This window comes from Monodon monoceros, unplaced genomic scaffold (assembly GCF_005190385.1).
Source record: "Monodon monoceros isolate NGI ecotype Baffin Bay Population unplaced genomic scaffold, NGI_Narwhal_1 Super_Scaffold_12, whole genome shotgun sequence".
Taxonomy (NCBI): domain Eukaryota; kingdom Metazoa; phylum Chordata; class Mammalia; order Artiodactyla; family Monodontidae; genus Monodon; species Monodon monoceros.
This window is the reverse complement of record NW_021703768.1, coordinates 123,360,887-123,382,736: the sequence shown is the minus strand read 5'-3', so window position 1 is coordinate 123,382,736 and position 21,850 is coordinate 123,360,887. Positions and strand designations below refer to the sequence as shown.

General features: G+C 39.9%; 1 protein-coding gene across 7 annotated transcripts in view; it reads left to right on the top strand.

Moving 5' to 3' along the window:
* The window catches only part of PPP2R2B (protein phosphatase 2 regulatory subunit Bbeta), a 452,968-nt gene that overhangs the window by 176,655 nt on the left and 254,463 nt on the right, over window positions 1-21,850 (top strand). The window contains exon 2 of one of the 7 annotated variants that reach the window (XM_029216993.1): window positions 3,703-3,787. The exons of the other annotated variants lie outside the window; for them this stretch is intronic. Within the exon in view, the coding sequence (XP_029072826.1) occupies window positions 3,751-3,787 (37 nt within the window). The 5' untranslated portion in view covers window positions 3,703-3,750. The remainder of the gene's footprint in view (window positions 1-3,702; window positions 3,788-21,850) is intronic. 7 annotated transcript variants of the gene reach the window in all.

The following is a 21,850-nucleotide window of genomic DNA, read 5'->3' as shown; positions in this document are numbered from 1 at the left end:
GAGTGACTGTTAGTAACAGAGCATAGGTATGTTTTATCAGAGAAGCAGAAGCAGGAAAATGAGATGACCTTGGCTTTGAAAAGTTTGGCATGTCTTATGTCTGAGAAACCTTGGTTTCCTTCCCAGTCATTGACCATGATCTAAGCATCCTCTGTAACCTCTGTTTTGGTAAGATGATCCAAAGCCAGAGTTTGAGTGACTAATCAAGCCATCAGCTTTATAGCTTTACAACCAGTGACTTGAAAAAAAAATGAATTTACCTTTCCAAATACAGGCACAGGGAGAATTTAGACTTTTACCTGTTCGTGTTGACCACAAAATATTTTAAGAAAAGAGGTATAATAGGAAAAGCAGGATGATGGTGTCACATCACAAGGCCATGTTAATCTATCACATAACTTAAGGGGGAACCATAGTCCAAGATAAATGAAAGGGCACCAAAGAAATTGTTTACTTGATTTTTTATACAGCAGGTTCTTATTAGTTATCTATTTTATACATATTAGTGTATATATGTCAGTCCCAATGTTTACTTGATGTTTATCTCTTTGCTCTTGAAACTTTTGGTTGAATCCTCTCAGTGAGATGTAAAAACAATCAATAGTACTAAAATACTATCTTTTATTCATCTCTCCAGATTTAACTCCAGATGGAGTTTCTTTTTTTCTCCCAGCATAAAAATGCCCTTTTTCCTGTCTCCTGTCACTGCTGTCCCAAGCAATCTACATATAGGCTAATTTCTGCTCTGATGTAGACATGTGAGGGTGAATAACTTGGCACCTTGAAACCTGAATAGGAATCTAAAGGTGTCTTTGGCAAAATATAACGAGCCCCCATTTGTTGAGCCACGGAGAGTGTCTCTGTCATGTTTAGTGACATAATGGTTTGCCGGTAATCCTTTTTGCTTGCATGGAAAGGTTTCTCAGCTTATTTCATAGGAACATTCACTGACCTAGGGATTTGCGAAGGTTATAGAGAAGTAAGGTCATTGGAAATGAATCCCTCTTAACCGTCAACACAACTGAGCAAGTAGTTGCATGGGTGTTCTTGCTATAGCTGCTAATTATCAGTTTTAAACAGTCCTCTTCCTCTTACCTTTCAAATTAGTCTGTCAGTAAACCAACTTCTTAGCTAACCAGGTTGATACATTGGCCGCCAAATTTTAGGCGAGGAAGGAGTTACATAAAATAATAATCCCATCTCATACTTCTGACAGGGTTTTATATTTCTGCAAAGTATTTTCACAGCTCTTATCTACTATGCACAAAAAATTTGGAGAACAAGTTTTATTTTGTCTCATTTTCTCAGTGAGAAAACAGATCCAGTGGAGTTAAGCGGCTTGCCCATGATCACATAGCTGGTTTGTGGTGGAGACATGACTGAGGGCCAGAGATTCTGATTCTGAAAACAGAGCTCTTCCCATGATATTAGAATACTAAATAAATCAACTTTCATTGAACTCTCAACTAGATGAAATCTTGCAGTTTTGGGAAAAGGTATTCATTTTTGCTGACTCTCTCTGTGAGATGTTGGCCACCTACATGCTTAGCACAAGGTTCTTTGGGTAGAGCAACGTGGCATGTTACCCTTTGATTGTTGGGCTTGGGTGTGGGATATGTCTTATATGTCCTAAGGTTGTTCATTGTTACTATTGCCAAATGGGCAGGTTTGGGGGCCACTCTCCTAGTCAGTGGTGCAAGCCTCAAAGAGGTAGTGTTTGGTGATCATAAAGATGTAGAGAAGTCAGTGAACTCAGTTCTATTTCAAGACTGCGTACAAGCACCCAGATATCTAACTCACAAATATCTGCCATATGGAACAAGTAAGGAGATAGGTAAGAAAGACAGTGACTTAATCATCACTGACACCATCCTTATCCCTGGAAACTTAATATAAGGGACGGGAAGTTACATTTACTGAGTGTTTTTTACCTGCTCAGTACATATTTCGCTTCCTTTACATTTAATTATGTGAGCAGTGTATTCTTTATTAAGAAGATGGGCTCATTACTTAAATCCTCTAACTATAGTTACCCATATGTAAAATCATGACAGTGGTAACCGCCTTCCATGGTGTGGTAAGGATTACGTGAGATAGTAGTTGTACAATGGTTAATTCAGTACCTGACACAGATTGAACATTCATTAAATGGTTGTTTGATTGTTGGTTGTCTTTAGTATTTCTAGAAGCCTTAAATGGTCCTAAGTGTTATTTGCGCTGGGCCAAACATTCTTTCTGCCCTCCAAATCCCTAGAGTTCAGGATTATACTAAAAAGATACACTCAAAGGATTAAAGACCCTGACTCTGGAAACCACTGGCTTTGTTTCCTGACTCCATCCCTTGCTAGTTCTGTGACCTTGGGCAAGTAATTGAACCTCTGTCAGCCCAGGTGCCTCCTTTTTAGAATGAGGATAACAATGCTTAACTTCCTAAGGTTGCTGTGAATATTAAATACTACAGTGTATATGATGTGCTCAGGACAGTGCCAGGTACCTGGTATGTAATAATGGCTAAATAATATTAGGTTGTCTTTTCATTAATATTCATTCAGTTATCTAACTATCCTGAAGCAAAATCATGACTGTCAAAAGATGGTTGTTTTGGTTACAAAACAGAGGAGAAGTAAGTTAATACCTCAACCTTAATCTCTGATGTAGTATCAATTCTGGCTGGTGGTGATTGGTCCCTTTTAAATAATAAATATAATCTCATATAATAATAACTGGAATCTTATGAGAATCTAAGCCAACTGCTGGTCTTTTCTGAATAAGAAATAAGGCATTAGGAAACAAAAATCCATTATCTACTCTAGGCACCATCAGTAGGATAATTTTTTAAAGGTAATAGCTTTGAGATATTAAAACATTAATGATAATAGATTAATTATAAACCTCTCTTTCTATATTAGTGGTATGTTGAAGCTTACTATTATGGCTTAATTTTGTTGTTTTTGAAAGAACCTTGCTTTATTTTTAGTACTTTTTATATTGCCTTATTCGTAGATTCTGCCAGAGTATAATCTTATACCTGTGAGCCCTTTGAGAGAAAGGGAGCCTCTTCTAATCAATGATGAGAAGTCAAATGACTTGCTCCTGTTTCTGAGTAGTTCCAATTGCTTAAAAGTGGTTCTGTGTGTCAGAGCACTCTCTCTTTTTTTACCCATTGCTCCTAGCACTACACTGTTAAGCCTTACCTCAAAGCTTGGTCCTGTGCACGTGATCCCTCTTCCAATAAAGATAGCTCTCCTAACCGCAGGGCTCCCCCAAACTCCCTAGATGCCCGATGGCTGTTGTTTTCCACTCTAATGCTATTAGAATCACCTGAAGTGTTGGTTAAACACAAATTGCTGGGCTCCTCTCAGAGTTTCTAATTTACTAGGTCTGGGATGGGCCCTGAACCTTTGCTTTCTAATGGTTTCCCAGGTGATGCTGCTACTGCTGGTCTAGAGCAACGCTTTGATAACCACTGCTCTTCAAAACCCGAAGGCAGCCCAGTTGCTGTCGAGAAGGCTGAAGCACAGAGAGGTTTTGTAGTGTGGGTGGTGTCACCTCATTAGCCTGGACTTTGACAGGTCAGGGGCAACCTCACACAAAGATGCTAGCGAGGAATCTGGGGAGTGTGTAACGCACCTGTGTACGTTAACAAACGTGGAAGCTTCACTACCTTCTGGAGTCTGGATCTGAGCCCTGTGTTTGTCGCAGAACCCAAGGGAGAACACAAGACAGAGAATAGTGGCACGGTAATGAAGCATGAATTATCCAGAGGAAAGCACCTACGGAAACAAAGGTATTAGTATGATTATTTATACCTACTCTTGTTAATAAAATAGCAACGTGGAAGGGTTGACTAGTTCCCATTGCTTAAAAGTTGTTCTGTGGGTCCCAAATCCACTCATTCGCATTTGAAAAAAAAAAAGTAAATCGGAAGCATCGCTGAACTTACTCTTCTAAGAACTAAGAACATGTTTTGATGACGTGCGTTGGTTCACAGCAAAGACAAATAATAATTAGCCAAGAAACTACCAGGAGAGAGGGATTAGGCTAGATAAGAATAGACCCTACTTTATAGATGCTTAAGAGGTATGTAGAATAGGCTAGTGAACCAGACAGATATATTAACTGTTCTAACAGATAAAAGGGTTGGGGTCAGCAGGCGAAGACAGACAATATGGGTGTCTATACTGGAATCCCTTTCAGTGTAATCCCTAAACAATCCCACCTGATTTGGAGGAGGTAGCGTGAAGACATCTGCTGGCTTGTTTTTATTTATTTCTTGGAACAGTACAGGGAGACTCTTTAGCTTTAGAGCCTCCACATTTGGCTGTATTTTGGGGGCCCTGGAAAATAAAATTTAGTGCAAAAGAACAATATATTTTTATTTAAGAAAAAAGAATCATCAGAGATTTTCCCTTGAGGTGGAATTTGTAACAGAGGCAGGTAAGAACTCTGGGACGGAGCAAAGAGTAAGATTCAGAAGAGAAGAGCTCCTTTTGAGAGAAGGAATGGGGAAAGAAGAGTTTCCAAATAAATATTTAGTATAGGGAAATGAAATGAAAAAGGTGGTTAATGACTTAGTGGGAGAAGAAAAGAAAGAGCAGATGTGTATATTTATATGTACGTATGTATGTTTATGCATGTTCTCCATCATTCTACGGATAAGGCTGTGTCAGGCATTGGTGTCCCAAAGGAATTATGCAACTTTAGCTTTATACATTTCTGTAGGCTCCATACAGGTTATATTTCTTAATGTGCTTTTTAAAATAAGATAATAGGAGAGCAGGGTTTGTTTTTAAATAATACCTTGCAGTGCTTGTGATGTGGAGTTCAGCTCTTTCCTTGTTATAGAAAAATTTACATATTTCTGTCTGACTTATTTTAATAATGGGTTTATGTCTGTTATAATTTCAATGTACTTTTCTTTCATTCCTGTCATCCAAGTCACATTTTCAATGCATTCTAATATGGTATTGATTGGAGGGCTGAGTTTTATTTGGTTTGTCCTCAGTGACAGTACTTTAATAAGACTAGATGGACTTTGAAGGATTTCCCTGAAGCTTCCAAATTTATGCCCTCTATACCTCCTCCAAGAGGGAGGGAGAGGGAAGGACTAAAGTATTTGGTCATGTTTTGCGGGTCTGCATCATGTCGGACTCAAAATTTCCATAAGTACTAAAGCTGCAAGTGAGAAAGAGAGAGTTCAGAGTGAGAATTTTCAGTGCTTGCTTGGAGGAAGAATAGCAAGGATGAATATTGGCTTTTCATCGTGTCTCACCAAGTCCAAATGTTTCTGAAAAATACCTTCAAAGCTAAAAGACAGTGCCCTTGGACTTCCCTGGTGGTCCAGTGGTTAAGACTCTGCGCTTCCAGTGCAGGGAGCCCGGGTTTGATTCCTGGTCAGGGAACTAAGATCCCACATGCCGTGGGGCATGGCCAAAAAAAAAAAAAAAAAAAGATGGTGCCCTTTTCAAAATGCTCAGGGGTTGGTGACTGTAAGCACATGCATAGTTTGTGAATAAGCATGAGGTATGAAATGAATGAGTGTGTGTGTGTGTATTAACATCAGTGCCATTCAAGGCATTATTTACAGAAGTTAAGGTACTTTCTTCAGAAATGGACTCCATTAGAATTTGGTTAAGATTGCCTTGAGTTTTCAACGAGAGGTGAAGATGATGTAATAGCAGTATAAGGCATGAAGTCATGTGTTGCAATCTCTGATTGCCCAAATTGTGCTCCAAGGAGAAATAATACTTTAATATGTAGCAGCAGATTGGTATGAAAGGAGTCTGCCGTTCATTCTTTTATTAACTAAGTATTTATTGAGCACTTACTATGTGCTGTGCTTTGTACTGGGGATGTGAGAGTATAGTATACATGCCTGGACTCTTCTGTTAAGGAACTCATGCCCTAGTGGGGGACACAGACAGGACAACAGGCAGTTATTATGTAGTCTGAGAAGTTCTGTGATGGGGGAAGGACAAGGGACTGTAAGATGATGGGGGAGGGCTCAGAAGAGGGCTCATGAAGAAGGAGATGGCTAAGCTGAGACCTGATGGTTGAGGAGGAGTAAGGTGAAGGGGAGAGGGATGAAGTGCTCCAGGTAGGGCGGATGGTATGGTCAGAAGATAATGGGTTAGTCCTACCTGACTTAGTTAGTAGTTGCTTGACTTCAGAAAAAAAGCCCATCTTGGAGATTTAGTTTCCTTATCTTCCTGCGGGGGAAGATAGATGGTGATATCGGTAGTTGCAAAGATGGTGGTCCTGACAGGTGGTGGGGATTGGGGTGGGGGCGGAGAAAAAGGTAAACAGTAGCAGTTCACATTTCCTGAGCACTTATTAGACGCCATGTTTAAGTATATTAAACATTTTCCATGCATTAATTACCTATCAGAGTTTTACAATCTCTGTATGAGGTAGGCACCCTTATCTCTGTTTTACAGATGAGAAAAGTGAAGTTCAGAAAGGCTACGTGACTTGCTCAAGGTCACCCTGCTAGTAAGTGGAAAAGCCAGGATTTAAAAACAGAAGTTGACTCTAGAGCCCACATTTTCTATCATTACTATGCTGCTCATAATCTAACTTTTTCACAGGGCTGATGGAGAGATGAGTGGGGCAATTCATTTGAAAGAGCTTTTTAAACCGTGTGGAACTCTGGGCTGTCACTGTATGTGTAGAGCTGAGGCATGAGTCCTGTTCTCGGCAGCTAACCTAGAAAAAAAAGGAAAACTGCTTTCAGCCATATATGGGCTGCTGTTTCTTGCCTTGTTAGCAACCCCTCTAATTCCATGGCCTCAGCACATTAGCAGTCAAAAGTGGCTTTCCCTGGGGGACATGTTTTGAAGCAACAGAACATTAGATGAGATGGACCATGGATTTGCTCCCAAAAGACAATTGTTATATTAGAAAGTCCTCAAACAGGACTTCCCTGGTGGTGCAGTGGTTAAGAATCCACCTGCTAATGCAGGGGACATGGGCTCGAGCCCTGGTCCGGGAAGATCCCACACGCTGCGGAGCAACTAAGCCTGTGCGCCACAACTACTGAGCCTGAGCTCTAGAGCCCGCGAGCCACGACTACTGAAGCCCACGTGCTGCAACTACTGAAGCCTGTGTGCCTAGAGCCTGTGCTCCGCAACGAGAGAAGCCACAGCAATGAGGAGCCCATGTACCGCAATGAAGAGTAGCCCCCGCTTTCTGCAACTAGAGAAAGCCCGCGCGCAGCAACGAAGACCCAACGCAGCCAAAAATAAATAAATAAGTAAGTAAGTAAACAAATAAATTTTAAAAATAGAGAATGTGTTTGGGAGTGTTCCTCCCTCTGCTAAAAAAAAAAAACCCTCAAACATTTGAGATCATTAATCTCTGTTAATCACTCCATGCTCACTCTAATTGTTCGGCACAAAATGAAATGGAAGCTTGGCAACTATGCAATTCTTTTCAAGATCATGACTTCTAATATGGATAATTCAAGCCCCAAATGGACTCTAAAAAATTCTGTAGTACCTGGTTGACATAAATATATATACATGTGTATATATGTGTGTGTGTGTGTGTGTGTGTGTGTATATATATATTTTTTTTTTTTCTCTGCCTTGCCTCCACTTTTTTGCCAAATAGACTCTCTTCCTGTCACCTCGATGTTTTTGACAGTTTCCCCAACATGCTCCTTGCATTTGTCTGCCCTCTAATCAGCCATTGTGTTGTGAACTTTGGGCTGTCTGTTAGTGTCACACAAGCAGGTCCGTGTTGCTGGCCAATGCATTAGCCTCCATTGGGAGTAATTGAGAATGTTCAGAGAGAGGCAGTTGCAAACTCTTTGGGCACAGAGAGCACATCTCCACTCCAAAGGGAATGGCTGGTTGTAATCTAGTGTAGGGAGATCCGCAGTGAACTAAATTAATGAATTCTTCTGCATCATAGTTCAATTCCAGAGGCTAATTGTTAGTTTGTTTAAGTCCCACTTGAGGCCCTGATAAGGGGGTTTTCCCTTTGGAAGCTTGATTGAGCTAATGTGAAAGGCAAGACTGTGTAATTCAGATATACTAGTGCAATGCAAACAGTTTCATGTATTAATGGTCACTAATGACTTGTAATCAAGCTATGATTTGTTAGGTTGAAAACAAAGACGCAATTAGTTTATTTGTTCAGGGGTGTAAATGGAAGAATTTATCCATCTGCTGATTGTTCTTTTCCACTGGAGACGGTCGGCTGGAGCATTAGACTTGAGCTGTGGGACCTCAGGGCTGCCACTGTCTGTTCCTGAGATTCTCCCAGCTTCCTGACCGACACCTCTTAAGTCTACCACCTTCATCAAAAGGGGACGAAGAGGATAACTGTTCTGGTGCCCTTTCTCTGTGGCCTTTCCTCTTGCAAATCAAGTCCCTTCAGTACTATTTTTTCTCTTTTTGCTCCACTCTGGTCCCAAACTTCAACTAGTTGATTTTCTCAAAGTATGACCATTTATTCAGCAAACATGTAACACGTAATTATTGAGGGCCAGTTATGCTCCAAACACCATCTTAGGCCTTAAGTTGTATAATGGTTTTCAAGAGTCTTGACTCAATCTTTGCAAGGTTTACAGTCTTTCCATAGACGTCTTTAAAATTTTCTGCGACAGTAACTACTCCTTTCAGTGCTTATCACTAAAACCCAACGAAGACTCCTTTGGCATGAAACAGATGCTCTGTTGAGATATGCATCTTTGAGAACAAGGCACTTTGATCCTTCAGGGTACACCAAAACTGGCACTAGAGATTTTGAGGAATTATAATGACTCCTTAGAAAAGATATACCTGATGTCTTCCCTAATCTTTTATTTAACCCGAGGAAGCAAATACATTTAAATCCTTATGGGAGGGACTTCCCTGGTGGCACAGTGATTAAGAATCCACCTGCCAACGCAAGGGACATGGGTTCGAGCCCTGGTCTGGGAAGATCCCACATGCCGCGGAGCAACTAAGCCCGTGCGCCAAAACTACTGAGCCTGCGCTCTAGAGCCCGCGAGCCACAACTGCTGAGCCTGCGTGCCACAACTAGTGAAGCCCGTGCACCTACAGCCCATGCTCCGCAACAAGAGAAGCCACTGCAATGAGAAGCCCGTGCACCACAACGAAGAGTACCCCTGCTCACCACAACTAGAGAAAGCCCGCGTGTAGCAGCAAAGCCCAACACAGCCAAAAATAAATAAATAAATTTAAAAAATAATAATAAATCCTTATGTGAGACCATGACATTAAAACATAAAATCCTTTCATCCTTCATCAAGTGGAAACACTGTGATCCACTTGATACCACAGAGCAATAATATTACAGGTTATCCCGGTGAGACATTAGATTACTTGAGATCATGTTGAGACAATGGGAATGATTGCACTCCCATAGCACATGACTTCTTTCCTCATCAGAACTAATCCCACACTCACCTGAAATTCACTAATCTGAAAGGACTATCAGTCTGTGTTGATTATCTCCTCCCCTGGAAGGTGAGAGCCTTGTGTCTCTTGCTCAGCATTTATCCCAGGGTCTAAAACAGTGCCTGACATATAATAAATATGCTCAGTAAATATTTGTTGAATAAAATTCAGGCGCAATGATGAGAGCTTGAAAGCTAATAGTATCATTTGGGATTTTGTGAAAAAAAGCAAAATTACTTGATGACAATGATCTTAAGAATTAGGACTGGTAAACAACGGGTGCTATAGCTGACCTCATCTGCCTAGGATTGTTTTTTACGTCCCCTGTATGTTCACTTCCACATAATATCCATTTCAATGCATTAATGACCCGTACGATCAAAGGGACTTCCTATACCTTTGGAAACTACTGGAACCTACCAGTGATATTTCTTATACTCATCACAAGGGTAACCGATCAAATTTCTAGTGTGAACTGTCGTATTCTTCAGAAGTCAGTGAGGGGCGTTGACGTTCAGGGACGCCTTGGCAGTAGTGTAGGTGGATGGTGTGGTCACTTTTCATTCATCTATTTAATAGATATTTAGGGGACACTTATTGTGTGCCAGGCGTGGGGTTAGATGCTAGGAATATGGAGTAACAAGGCCATCTGGGGAAATACATTAACCAAAGAATAACAAAGATAAATATACAGTTCTGACTGTGACAGGCTCTGCAGAGGAAGGATTTGTGGTGCTGAGAGTGACCTGGACAGGGGACGTGCCCCTGGTGAAGAGGGGATTGGGCTAGATCCTGAAGCGGTAGTAAGCGTTAGCTGTGTTGAAGAGGAGATGCAAAAATATATGTATAGTAGTAGCAGTAAGGAGAGTGTGTGTCCAGAGAAGTGAAAGGTGACCCGTGTGGCTTGAGTTCCCACAAGGTAAGCATTAGACAGAAGCCAGATCTTGCAGAACCTTGAGGGCATGTGAGGACTTTATTGCTTTTTATCCTAGGAGTCAAAGGAAATGTTAAAATATTTAAACATAGGGAAGATGGGGAGCAGTGACCAAATTTGTTTTCTGAAAAGATCATTCTGGCTGCAGTGTAAAGGGCAGAATGGGAACGATCCAGGATAGGCTGACAGAGACGAGTGATTTGGTCATATGAAACTGATACACAATCTACATAACATATGCCCGTGTGAGGCAGTCCCCATATAAAGCACGTACCCTTCCAAGACATTCAAGATGAGCTTCTCCATGGTATCATATAGACCTCTTCAAGTCTCCTCTGTGTCATTCACACACACCCAGACATAAATTAGCATCATTAATGCAGCAGAGTGTCACATTAGCGCCCAGTTCCCCATCCAGCTGATGTATGGCTTGAGCATCTTTCCCTTTGTACTTTCCCCTTCTCCTTCAAAGGCTGTTCTCAGGTCTTATTTTCCTTCCCAGAAGTGTGAGATTGGTTTTTCTGCTGTGCTGTTAGAGTCACCCACCACTTAGGGTCTAATCCGCCGTGGCTTTGTTCCTGTTTGTCAGGAACTTCGAGCATATATTAAGACATTATACAGGGTGGAAGCTGTATTTTGACAATGATTATGCCCATTATCTGTTTTAATACATGTAAATTGCTGTGGAGAAACAAACCATTTTATGCCACTTGGATCCTTTTCAGGGAAGCCTGAACCTTTTTGCGTAGCTTAGATGTATTACTGTCATTTTCCCTTCACGAAGTTGAATAAACACACTTAAATCAGACCTTGGTTAATGCACCCTCTTTTACTGTTGCCCTAATAAATTGTTGTGAGTTTAGTCTTTGAAATCCGTATTTGGTGACATTTGTAAATTCATCTGTAGTCCCTTCCAGAGTTGAAATTGTTTGGTAAACCCAACATGTGTATTATATGTGGCAAGCACTGTACTTGGGGTACAGCGGTGAATAAGGAAGAATGCTACCTTTAAGAAGCTTACAGTCATTGCCCAGTGTTGGCGTGGGAATTTACAGATAAGCAAGGGCAGAAGGTTAGCGTGATCCACGTGGTAATGGATTAGAGTTGGAGACATCAGAAGGAACTCCTGTTTAAGTTTACATAGATACACATGATTGCATAGGGAAGTATTTGTGTGTAGATACACGGAGTTGTATACCTACATATATTTATTTCTGTGTCAGCTGAGAGCACCTAAAAGAAATGACACCCCAGTAGCAACAGGCCCAACTAGCACCCAGCTCTTGATTTCTAAAACCATTCTCCAATAAAATGACCCTGGAATCCTGGGAGAAATATCTGGTTTGGGGACTGGAGAAGAAAATATATGAGGTGACGTCAGAGTCTCTTGTAGTCCCAAAATGTAAGGAAGTGCTCAAAAGAGGAAGAAAAAAAAAAAAAAACCGACATTGAAGAGAGTGTGTCTGAGTGACACAGGAGCTGACTGAAGGAGTTCCCAGTGGCTCAAATGGAATAACTGGAGTAAAAAAACATAGTCGTATTGAATTATATCCCAAAGTATAAAATAAATATCCATGAATCCATACTGATATGAAGAATTGAATAATAAATGGGAGAGAAGAGAAAAATCTCCCTTGTGGAATGCCAAATAAATTATATAGAAGACCCAGCCTCACGGAACATAGCAAGTAGGCATAATTCCCCATTCCTTAAGTGTGGGCTGCACATAAAGACTTCTTTCTACAGAGTAAAGGTGAGGAAGACAGGGGGGCAGGGACAGGAAGCATAACTTTACAGAGGAGAAACCTGACAGACATTACTTCAGCTAGTGATCAAGGTCCACGTGAACAGTCATAATTCATGTTGATAGTAGGCATCCTTGATAGGATGTGATGACTATGACACTTTGTCACTTTCTCTGTGATCTTTGATCAGGAGAAAAACATCAGACAAATGGCAAGGAAAGTCTGAGAAACTGCCACAAGGAGAGGAGCCTAAGGAAACGTGACAAGTGTAACATAGTATCCTAGAAGGGATCCTAGAGCAGAAAAAGGACATTAGGTAAAAACTGAGGAAATCCAAATTAAACTATGGACTTCAGTTAATAGCAATATATTAATACTGGCTCATTAATTATAACAAATGTCCTACACTAACAGAAGACATTCATAATAGGGAAAACTCTGCAAGAGGTATATGGGAATTCTCTGTGCTATGTGTTTAATTTTTCTGTAAGTCTAAAACTGTTTTTAAAATTTAAAGAATAAGGAGCTTATAGTCTAGTGAGGGAATCCAGTAAGCTAGTAGGCAGTCGTAATACAGTATAATGAAGGAGGATCTATAGAGTGATTGGGAGAAACAGTAGGGCATCTAACTGGTCCTTCAAATCCTGACATGACCACTTTGGACAGTTTACTTGACCCTCTGATCTTCTGTTTCCTCATCTCTAAAATGGTGATAAAACCTGCCATGAATCAATATAGACTGTGAGGTCAAACTACAGGAGCTCAAACCCCCAGCTACAGAGCTAGGTGGTTTACTAAATCTATCTGGACTTTAGTTCCTCATCAGTAAGTAGAATAATAATAGTACCTACCTCAGAGAGTTGTCCTGAGGTCTGGGGTAATACCTGTGAAATGCTTAGAACAAGTCTCGGCACACTGCGCTAGATAAATGTAAGCTTCTACTGCTGCTGTCAGCTCACAGATTTATGGTGAAGACTCAATGGGGTGATCATGGAGAGTACCTAGCACGTGCCTGCCATGTCATAAACCCTGTGGTGGTGGTGTGATGGTAGTGGCAGCGGCAAGAAAGAGGTGCTGGAGGCCAGGAGAATGCCCTTGCCTTGAATCCTACACACCAGACACAGTGGTCTTGTCTAACCCTACACTAAGGACAGGATAGGAGTTGATGAGATAAAAGGAGGGTGATGGGTGTGGGCTCTAGCAGAAGGAACAAATGTCCAAAAGCCAAAGGAAGTGTGGCACCTTTACAGAACTTTATAGAGTTGAGAGTGGCTGGAGTGTGGAGTCTAAGGAGGGAGAAAGAGAAGTAGGTAGGGCCAGTATTATGTCAGGAATTGAAGACTGGATTCAGGATTTGGACTTTAGCCTAGGGTCACCATAAAGTACTGGCTATTGTTTGAAAAAAAAATTGGTTGGAAGTGGAAGATCATTTAGGAAGCTATTTCAGTTGTACAGGTGGAGAGATCATGGTAGGGAATCTGGAAGTCGAGTTAAAGAATTTGAAGTCTAACAATAGGGCAAATACTGACTGTACAATTTTGTGAAAAACTTTTTCTGCCTAGGAGTCAGACATATTATAGTATGTGATGCCTGGATAATTTCCTAGTATCTGCATAAGATTTAAAAAGTGTAGGATAATGTTAAGAATTTTAGGTAGTGACTTTGAAACATCTACATACTTTCCACCCCTAATATGTACCATCATAGATAATTTTTTAAAAGCCATAAACAAAGCTCTGAAATGCTCTAGACCAGCATCATCCAATAGAAATGTAATACAAACCATGTGTGTAATGTTAATTTTCTATAGCCACATTTAAACAATAAAGAAAACAGGTGAAATTAATTTTAATAATACATTTCACCAATATATTGAAAAATTGTCATTTCAACATGTAATCAGGATAAACATTATGAATTAGATATTTTATATTCTTTTTCTTGTCTTCAAAGCCTGGTGTGTATTTTATACTTACAGCACACGCCATTCACACTAGCCTCATTTCACATGTGCGGTAGCCACGTGTGGCTAGTGACTGACTGTATGGGACAGCTCAGGTCTAGAGCTTTCAAACTCCTAGTCAGAAAATCTTTTTAGCTTTACACTTGCTGGTGAAATCTTTTTCAAACACGTTAGTCAACATTTCTGCCTTAATACCTGCACATGGGAAACAGACTTTAGTGCACATACTCAAATTGCCTCTTTCTTTCACTCAGTTAATAGTTAGTGAATGCCCACTATATGGTAGTGGAACACCTACTATATGAGCGTTGGTCCTGGTTTACACAATGGAGTTCTAATTGTGAGCTGACCCTACAAGTTACCTATCCTTCCTGGAGGTTAGAAGGTCATAGAGGAGAAAGGCAAATACAAAACAAGATCTAGTAAATGAGGTAATCATAAATTATGCTGTGATGAAAACAAATGAGAGACTTTTGCTTTTATTTCTTTTGCCTTAAGAGACAGATCCAAAGAAATATTGCTATGATTTATGTCAAAGAGTGTTCTGCCTATGTTCTCTCCTAGGATTTTTATGGTTTCAGGTCTTACATTTAGGTCTTTAATCCATTTTGAGTTTATTTTTGTATATAGTGTGAGAAAATGTTCTAATCTCATTGGTTTACATGTGGTTGTCCAGTTTTCCCAGCACCACTTATTAAAGAGACTGTCTTTTCTCCATTGTATATTCTTGCTTCCCTTGTCATAGATTAATTGACCGTAGGTACCTGTGTTTATTTCTGGGCTCTATATTCTGTTGTATTGAACTATGTATCTGTTTTTGTGCCAGTACCATGCTTTTTTGGTTACTGTAGCTTTGTAGTACAGTCTGAAGACAGGAACCATGATACCACCAGATTTGCTTTTTTTTTTTCCCTCAATATTGCTTTGGGAATTCAGGGTCTTTTGTGGGTCTGTGTGAATTTTAGGATTATTTGCTCTGACTCTGTGAAAAATGTTTTGAGTATTTTGATAGGGATTGCATTAAATCTGTAGATTGCTTCAGGTAGTATGGACATTTTAACTTAAAAGCTTTTGTGTAATAAAGGAAGCCATCAACAAAGTGAAAACCTACTGAATAGGAGAAAATACTTACCAATGATATGACCAAGATTAATATTCCAAAATATATAAACAGCTTATACAATTCAATATCAGAAAAACAAACAACCCATTTAAAAAATGGACAGAAGACCCATATAGACATTTTTCCAAAGAAGACATACAAGTGTCCAAAAGGCACATGAAAATATGCACAACATTGCTAATTATCAGAGAAATACAAATCAAAACCATGATGAGATGTCACCTCACACCTGTCAGAATGGCTATCGTCAAAAAGACTACAAATAACAAATGTTGTTGAGGATGTAGAAAAAAGGGAACTCTTGTACCCCGTCGGTGGGAATGTAAATTGATACAGCCACTGTGGAAAACAATATAAAGGTTTCTCAAAAAACTAAAAATAGAACTACTGTACGACCCAGCAAATCCTACTCCTGGAGTTTCTGAAGAGAATGAAAATAATGATTCAAAAAGAATCATGTACCACAGTAAGCAATAGATGAATGTCCATCAACAGATGAATGGATAAAGAAGATGTGGGGTGGGTGGGGGTGGGGGTGGGGGGTATATAGATGTGTGTGTGTGTGTATATATATATGTATACACACAATGGAATATTACTCAACCATAAAAAAGAATGAAATTCTGTCATTTGCAACGATGTGGATAGACCAGAGAGTATTATGCTTAGTGAAATAAGTCAGACAGAGAGAGACAAATGCTCTGTTATCACTTACATGTGGAATCTAAAAAAATCAAATGTATATAACAAAACAGAAACAGACTTATAGATATTGAGAACAGACTAATGGTTACCAGTGGGGAGAAGAAAGGGGAGAGGAGCAAGACAGTGGTCTGGGATTAAGAGGTACGAACTACTATGTATAAAATAAATAAGCAACAAGGATATGTTGTACACCACAGAGAAATATAGACATTATTTTGTAATAGTTTTAAATGGAGTATAATCTATAAAAATATTGAATCTCTGTTGTATACGCGGAACTAATTCTGTAAATCAACTTTACTTCAGAAGAAAGAAAGATAAAGAAAGAAAGAAAGAAAGAAAGAAAAAAGAAAAAAGAGAAAAGAAAAACAACAATGGGGGACTGAGATACTGGATAACCACGGTGGGACAGCTTTAGATAATCTCAGTTGAGGTGACATAAGATGGAAAATAAAGGATGAAAGTGAGTCAGCCCTACAAAAATTTGGAGAAAGAGTAGATTAATTAGAGGAAATAGCATGTGCAAGAGCCCTGAGGCTCTTGATGGAATGAAAAGAAAATGATGATGGCTGAAGGTTGGTGAGGGGAGGAGAGAGTGGCATGAGATGAGTCTGTGAAGGTGGGCAGAGGCCAGGTCTCCTGGGACTTTGTAAGTCATAGTAAGGAGCTGTAATATTGTTCTAAGTGCTCTGAAATCTAAAGGATTTTAGGGGAAGAGATTTGTTCATTATAAAGATTTCCCTAACCTCAGATCACTATGTAGATGAAAGGTAAAAATTCAGTCAAGTGAAAGGTGGAAGAAAGTTTGTTCTGCACACCTCACAATGTTATTAAAGAGAGAAAGATGGAATAAGGTATGTGAAAGTTCTGTGAAGAGTATAATGATTCATAGATGCAAAGTGATGATACGAAAGAAGTGTAGGTGCTAAACCCAGCTGTTTTTGCTGGGCTCTTTTCATAGTGGAATTGCTTTTGAGCTCTTCTTTGTAATGGAATTGCATTTTTCAGTGTCCAGGGCGCTTTGTGAATGGCATCTCAATTTTCTTCTCCAAAAATTAAGTTGCACAGAGTGGAGCTAGGCAGGCAGGTCTTCCACCCTGACTGTGGCTTCTGGATTTCCAGATATGTGGTTGGCTGTTTCTGAAACGAATGCTCGTAGGTGCATAGTGACATCTTGGGGGTCCTGCCAACAGCTTGTTAGTGTGTATGAAGGAGGAGCAAGGATCCAAGGAGGCCAGGGAAGAAGGTGGCCTTTTATTTGTGTGGCATTTTGGAATATTTTAATACATCTTTTGAAATCATTGTCTCATGGTCATAATAATTCTGTAAACTAGATGAAGCGAGCAGACACCTCCAAATCATAGAAGAATGCCGAGGCTTTGAGAAATTGAGTCACATGGTTACTTGTGGGCAAAATGGACAATGAGAGTATATCTTCTAACTTGCACTTTTTTCTCTCTCGTGACAGAACACCGGTGACTTATCTGATCTTACAGTCCATTACGAAGCGCCCCTTTTAGGAACGTATAAAATAAAATCTGAGTTCATTGGGACTACATTTCCCTTGGGACTATTTAAAACCTAATCTCCTGTATTCCAGTGCTGCTGAGGGCAGGGAGACAGTTTCATAATCTGTCTTATGATAAAGCAGCTTGATTGCAAGCCCCAAAGTAACTGGGTTTATGTACTTCTCCAGGTATACTGTTCGGTACACTACCAAGTGTCATTAAATAGCTAATAAAAATGATGGAATCAAGACCCTACTTGGTCGTCATTCACAGTCTGACACCTGGATAATTTTCAAGCATTAGGACAGAAAGAATCTGCATTTAAAAATTATTTTAACCTAATTTACTAATTGAGAGTCTAGGAGCCAAAGTTTCTAATAGTTAGTACTTGGTTGTTGTTAGCAGATAAGAAACATGGACTCTTTTTTCAGGTGTGTCATTTTTTTCTTTGCTTTGACTTATGGTTGGAGTGTAGTCTTTTGGAAATGATATAAATAGAAATTTGACCCTAGTATATTTAAAATAGAGGTTCTTAAACTTTCTGGGGGGAGTGGGGTCAGGAGGCCACATGAAGCCCTTTGAGAATTTGATGAAAGCTAAGGTTCCTCTCCACAGGGGGAAAAAATGCTAAGAAGGCCATAAACATACAATGGGCCGTATAATTTGAGAGAGATCATAGGTTCCCATGAAGTTCATCCCTCAATGGCTGATCAAGCATTTCTAATCAGGAAGATTGAAGAAAATTGCTGTGAACAAGTATGCAGAACTGAGGCACGAATGTGCAGTGCTTCAAGGGGAGGATATTGTATTCCACGCCAGAAATGGAGTATGGTTGTTCAGGCTTGGGAATGACATGGCTAGGGAATGTGGATGAAGCCCTGTTGTCTCAGAGGGCTCACCTTGAAGTTTGTCCAATCCAAATAGGATTTAGAATTTTCAAAGCTTTCTAACCTCAAACCCCTTCTTTACTAGCCTGATCTGATTCCATTTCTGGCCAGTAGCAGGGGGAGCACCAGCTGTCTGGGTTGTGATTACCTCTTGCCCACAGGAAACCTTGGGAGCAGGAATGGTGGGAGAGTGGTTCTCACAGTTGGAAAATACAAACAGTGCGTTTAACCTGGGCTTCTCTTTTCCTTTTTTGGGGAGTGGGTGGTGAGAGGGGGAGACAGAGCCAGTTGGACAGATAGCTCTTTTAAAAATGCTGCAGTGATACCTAAACCAGTTATCTTTTACTCAGGAGTAGTTAATGCTGCCTTTTGGATGAGATGGAACTCAGGTAGAACTTGTACTAGTGAATAATTCAGGAGTGAAGAGAGGACTACATGCATTCAGACAGGGGTGTTACTGCATCTAGCTTCTGCTTTGAGTTTTGGTGCATTTGATTCTTATGTACAGGGAGAATAGAAGACCTTGAATAGTCTCCCTAATCTTCAAAAATATCAGCTCAAATCCCACTTTTTTCCCCAAGAGCCTCCTTGACTATGTCAGCTCTTCTGAACCCCAATATTACAGATTCTAATTCATAATTTAATGCTTAAAATAGCATATTGGCCACTATTATTTAATGCATGTGTGCCGTGTTTCTTTTCCTGGTTGTAGCCTCCTTGAGAGTAGGCATTATATCTCTCCCACTAGAGGGTAAGCTTCATCAGGTCAGGGACACATCTAGTTCTTTTATGACTCTGATTTCATCACCATGTCTCATGTATTATAGGCAATAAATAGATAATTTTGAATAAGCAGTTCTAATATTTCAGCATCATTTATAGCTCTGATTTTTATGCTACTTATAACGTACATACTGGTAGTTGAAAAGAAAGGCAGTTTATTTTTGCTTTGCATAAAACCAAATTGGAGTCAAAGTAGGACTGTTTGAAGTGGTTGAATCTGAGACTGATCTTTGAAGTTTGGCTGTCATGGTTGATGGACCTCCCAAAAAACGTGGGGTATTCGGGAAGTGGCTAGGTTTTATGAAACTCTCTGTTGGTTTTATTTTTACTTATGTCCTAGAACTGTACTTTGAAACCACAAGTTGACTCATTGGAGAGATTGATTTGGTTATTCTAAAGACAACAAAAAGAAACGAAGATTTGTCAAGAAACAACTTCAACTTCAACTTCACCTAAGCACTGGGCTGTGTAATTTTACATGTGTTATCTCATGTAATTGTCAAAAGAACCCTGCAAACAGTAATGTATTTTCTTCTTTTAGATGTAAAAAGAGATTCAGAGAGGCAGCTAATTTACTTGGACTTTAAGTTCTGTGAGATCCAAGTGTCTGGCACAGAGTCATTCAACTAAATGTTTGTTGAATTAAATTTATCAAAGGGTCTTTGTTCGGGCCTCAGTGGATCAAGGCTGAGTTGAATCCAAAGCTGTTGGTCCTTGAAGCCCATCCTCTTTCTACTACTGCCTCTCCTCTAAGTAGAAATTCTTGTAGAGAAAAAACAGAACCAACATTATTAGCTGGGTTTTGCTCTTGCTCTTTGCTCTTTCAACTCAGGCTACATGAGACTTGAGTTTTCAACATTTGGCCCCAAATATCATTTTCCTCTGTGTGTGCTATTTGCCCAGAGATGATGCTAAAGATAAACTTGACTTCCTGGCAACAACTCAGCCAGGAACTGAGAATTGTTAGAACACACTCTTCCTGATACCCTAAGGAAGCAAAAATAAACATTTGGAAAGAATAAAGTTGCCGAAATGGTAACACTCTTTGCATTTTAGTCTCTGTCTCCTGCTCTCCAGCCCCAGGCTGGGGGGCTAGTGGCCATCCAGACACAGCCAAGAAGTCAGCAAGTTAGAACTTTATCATGTTTTATCATCCCGGTTTGCAGCCTTGTTTTTAATAGAATCCTAGCTCTCCAAGTTGCTGATGACTATTTCACGTGGTCAGCAAATTTAAAAGTCTTTTCCTAAGCTATAGTAAAAAAGAGGAGACATTAAGTTTTTTAACAATTTTTATTGGAGTACAGTTGACTTGCAGTGTTGTGTTAGTTTCAGGTGAACAGTAAAGTGGATCAGTTATACATATATGTATATCCACTCTTTCATAGATTCTTTTCCCATATAGGTCTTTACAGAGTGTTGAGTTCCCTGTGCTATCAGTAGGTCCTTATTAGTTACCTATTTTATATGCAGTATTGTGTATATGTCAATCCCAATCTCCCAATTTATCCTTCCCACCCTTTCCCCCATGGTAACCATAAGTTTGTTTTCTGTATCTGTGACTCTATTTCTGTTTTGTAAATAAGTTCATTTGTACCATTTTTTTAGATTCCACATATAAGTGATATCATATGATACTTGTCTTTCTCTGCCTGACTTACTTCACTCAGTATGACAATCTCTAGGTCCATCCATGTTGCTGCAAATGGCATTATTTCATTCTTTTTTATGGCTGAGTAATATTCCATCGTATATACGTACCACATCTTCTTTATCCACTCCTCTGTCGATGGACATTTAGGTTGCCTCCATGTCTTGGCTATTGTAAACAGTGCTGCAATGAACATTGGGGTGCGTGTGTCCTTTCAAACCATGGATTTCTCCGGATGTGTGCCCAGCAGTGGGATTGCTGGGTCATATGGTAGTTCTATATTTAGTTTTCTCAGGAGCCTCCATGCTGTCTTCCATAACGGTTGTACCAATTTACATTCCCACCAACAGTGTAGGAGGGTTCCCTCTTCTCCACGCCCTCTCCAGCATTTATTGTTTGTAGATTTTTTGGTGATGGCCATTCTGACTGGTATGAGGTGATACCTCATTGTAGTTTTGATTTGCATTGATATTAAGTTTTATAGGGGCAAGCTCTAGTTCTTATACATACCTCCCAACTGACACAAATACATGATTTTTAGTTTTTTAGAAATTGCATCTACTTTTTAAGACTCAATTTGAATCTATGCTTTTTTAAATTCAAGTGCTGCATAAATAATGTTTGCTTTTCTGCCGCCCACATCAGCATCAAACAGATGAAGCAAGTGATATCTTTCTGAAGAAGAGTGTTGTGTGGGGCACAATTAGAGCCAGCAGCTCCTAACTAATTAGAAGATTTATGGAGGGAGACTGGAGGTCAATGTGTGGAACAATCTTCTGGCGTTAAGCCTATCAATGAGTGGAAGAGATGGGCTTGGGAGATGCTCCTTTCACAGGGAGGATGGCTATCCACTTTTCAGAAATGTTAAGAGGGTAGAGTGGGGAAGATTGTGCTAAGCCTCTGATGCCGCTTCCTAGTAAAATTTCTTTAATTTTCACTTCCCAAGATGCCCTTTGCCTTTGGACACTAGCTATTTGTTTTTTATTTCAGGGAAACCTTATCAGGAGAGATAGAATGGAGGTCCAAAGGATAGTATATAAGGAATTGTTTAAGATTTGTTAAATAAGCTAGTATATGTTCGTCATAAATACGTTCACATAACACACACACACACACACACACACACACACACACACACACACACACA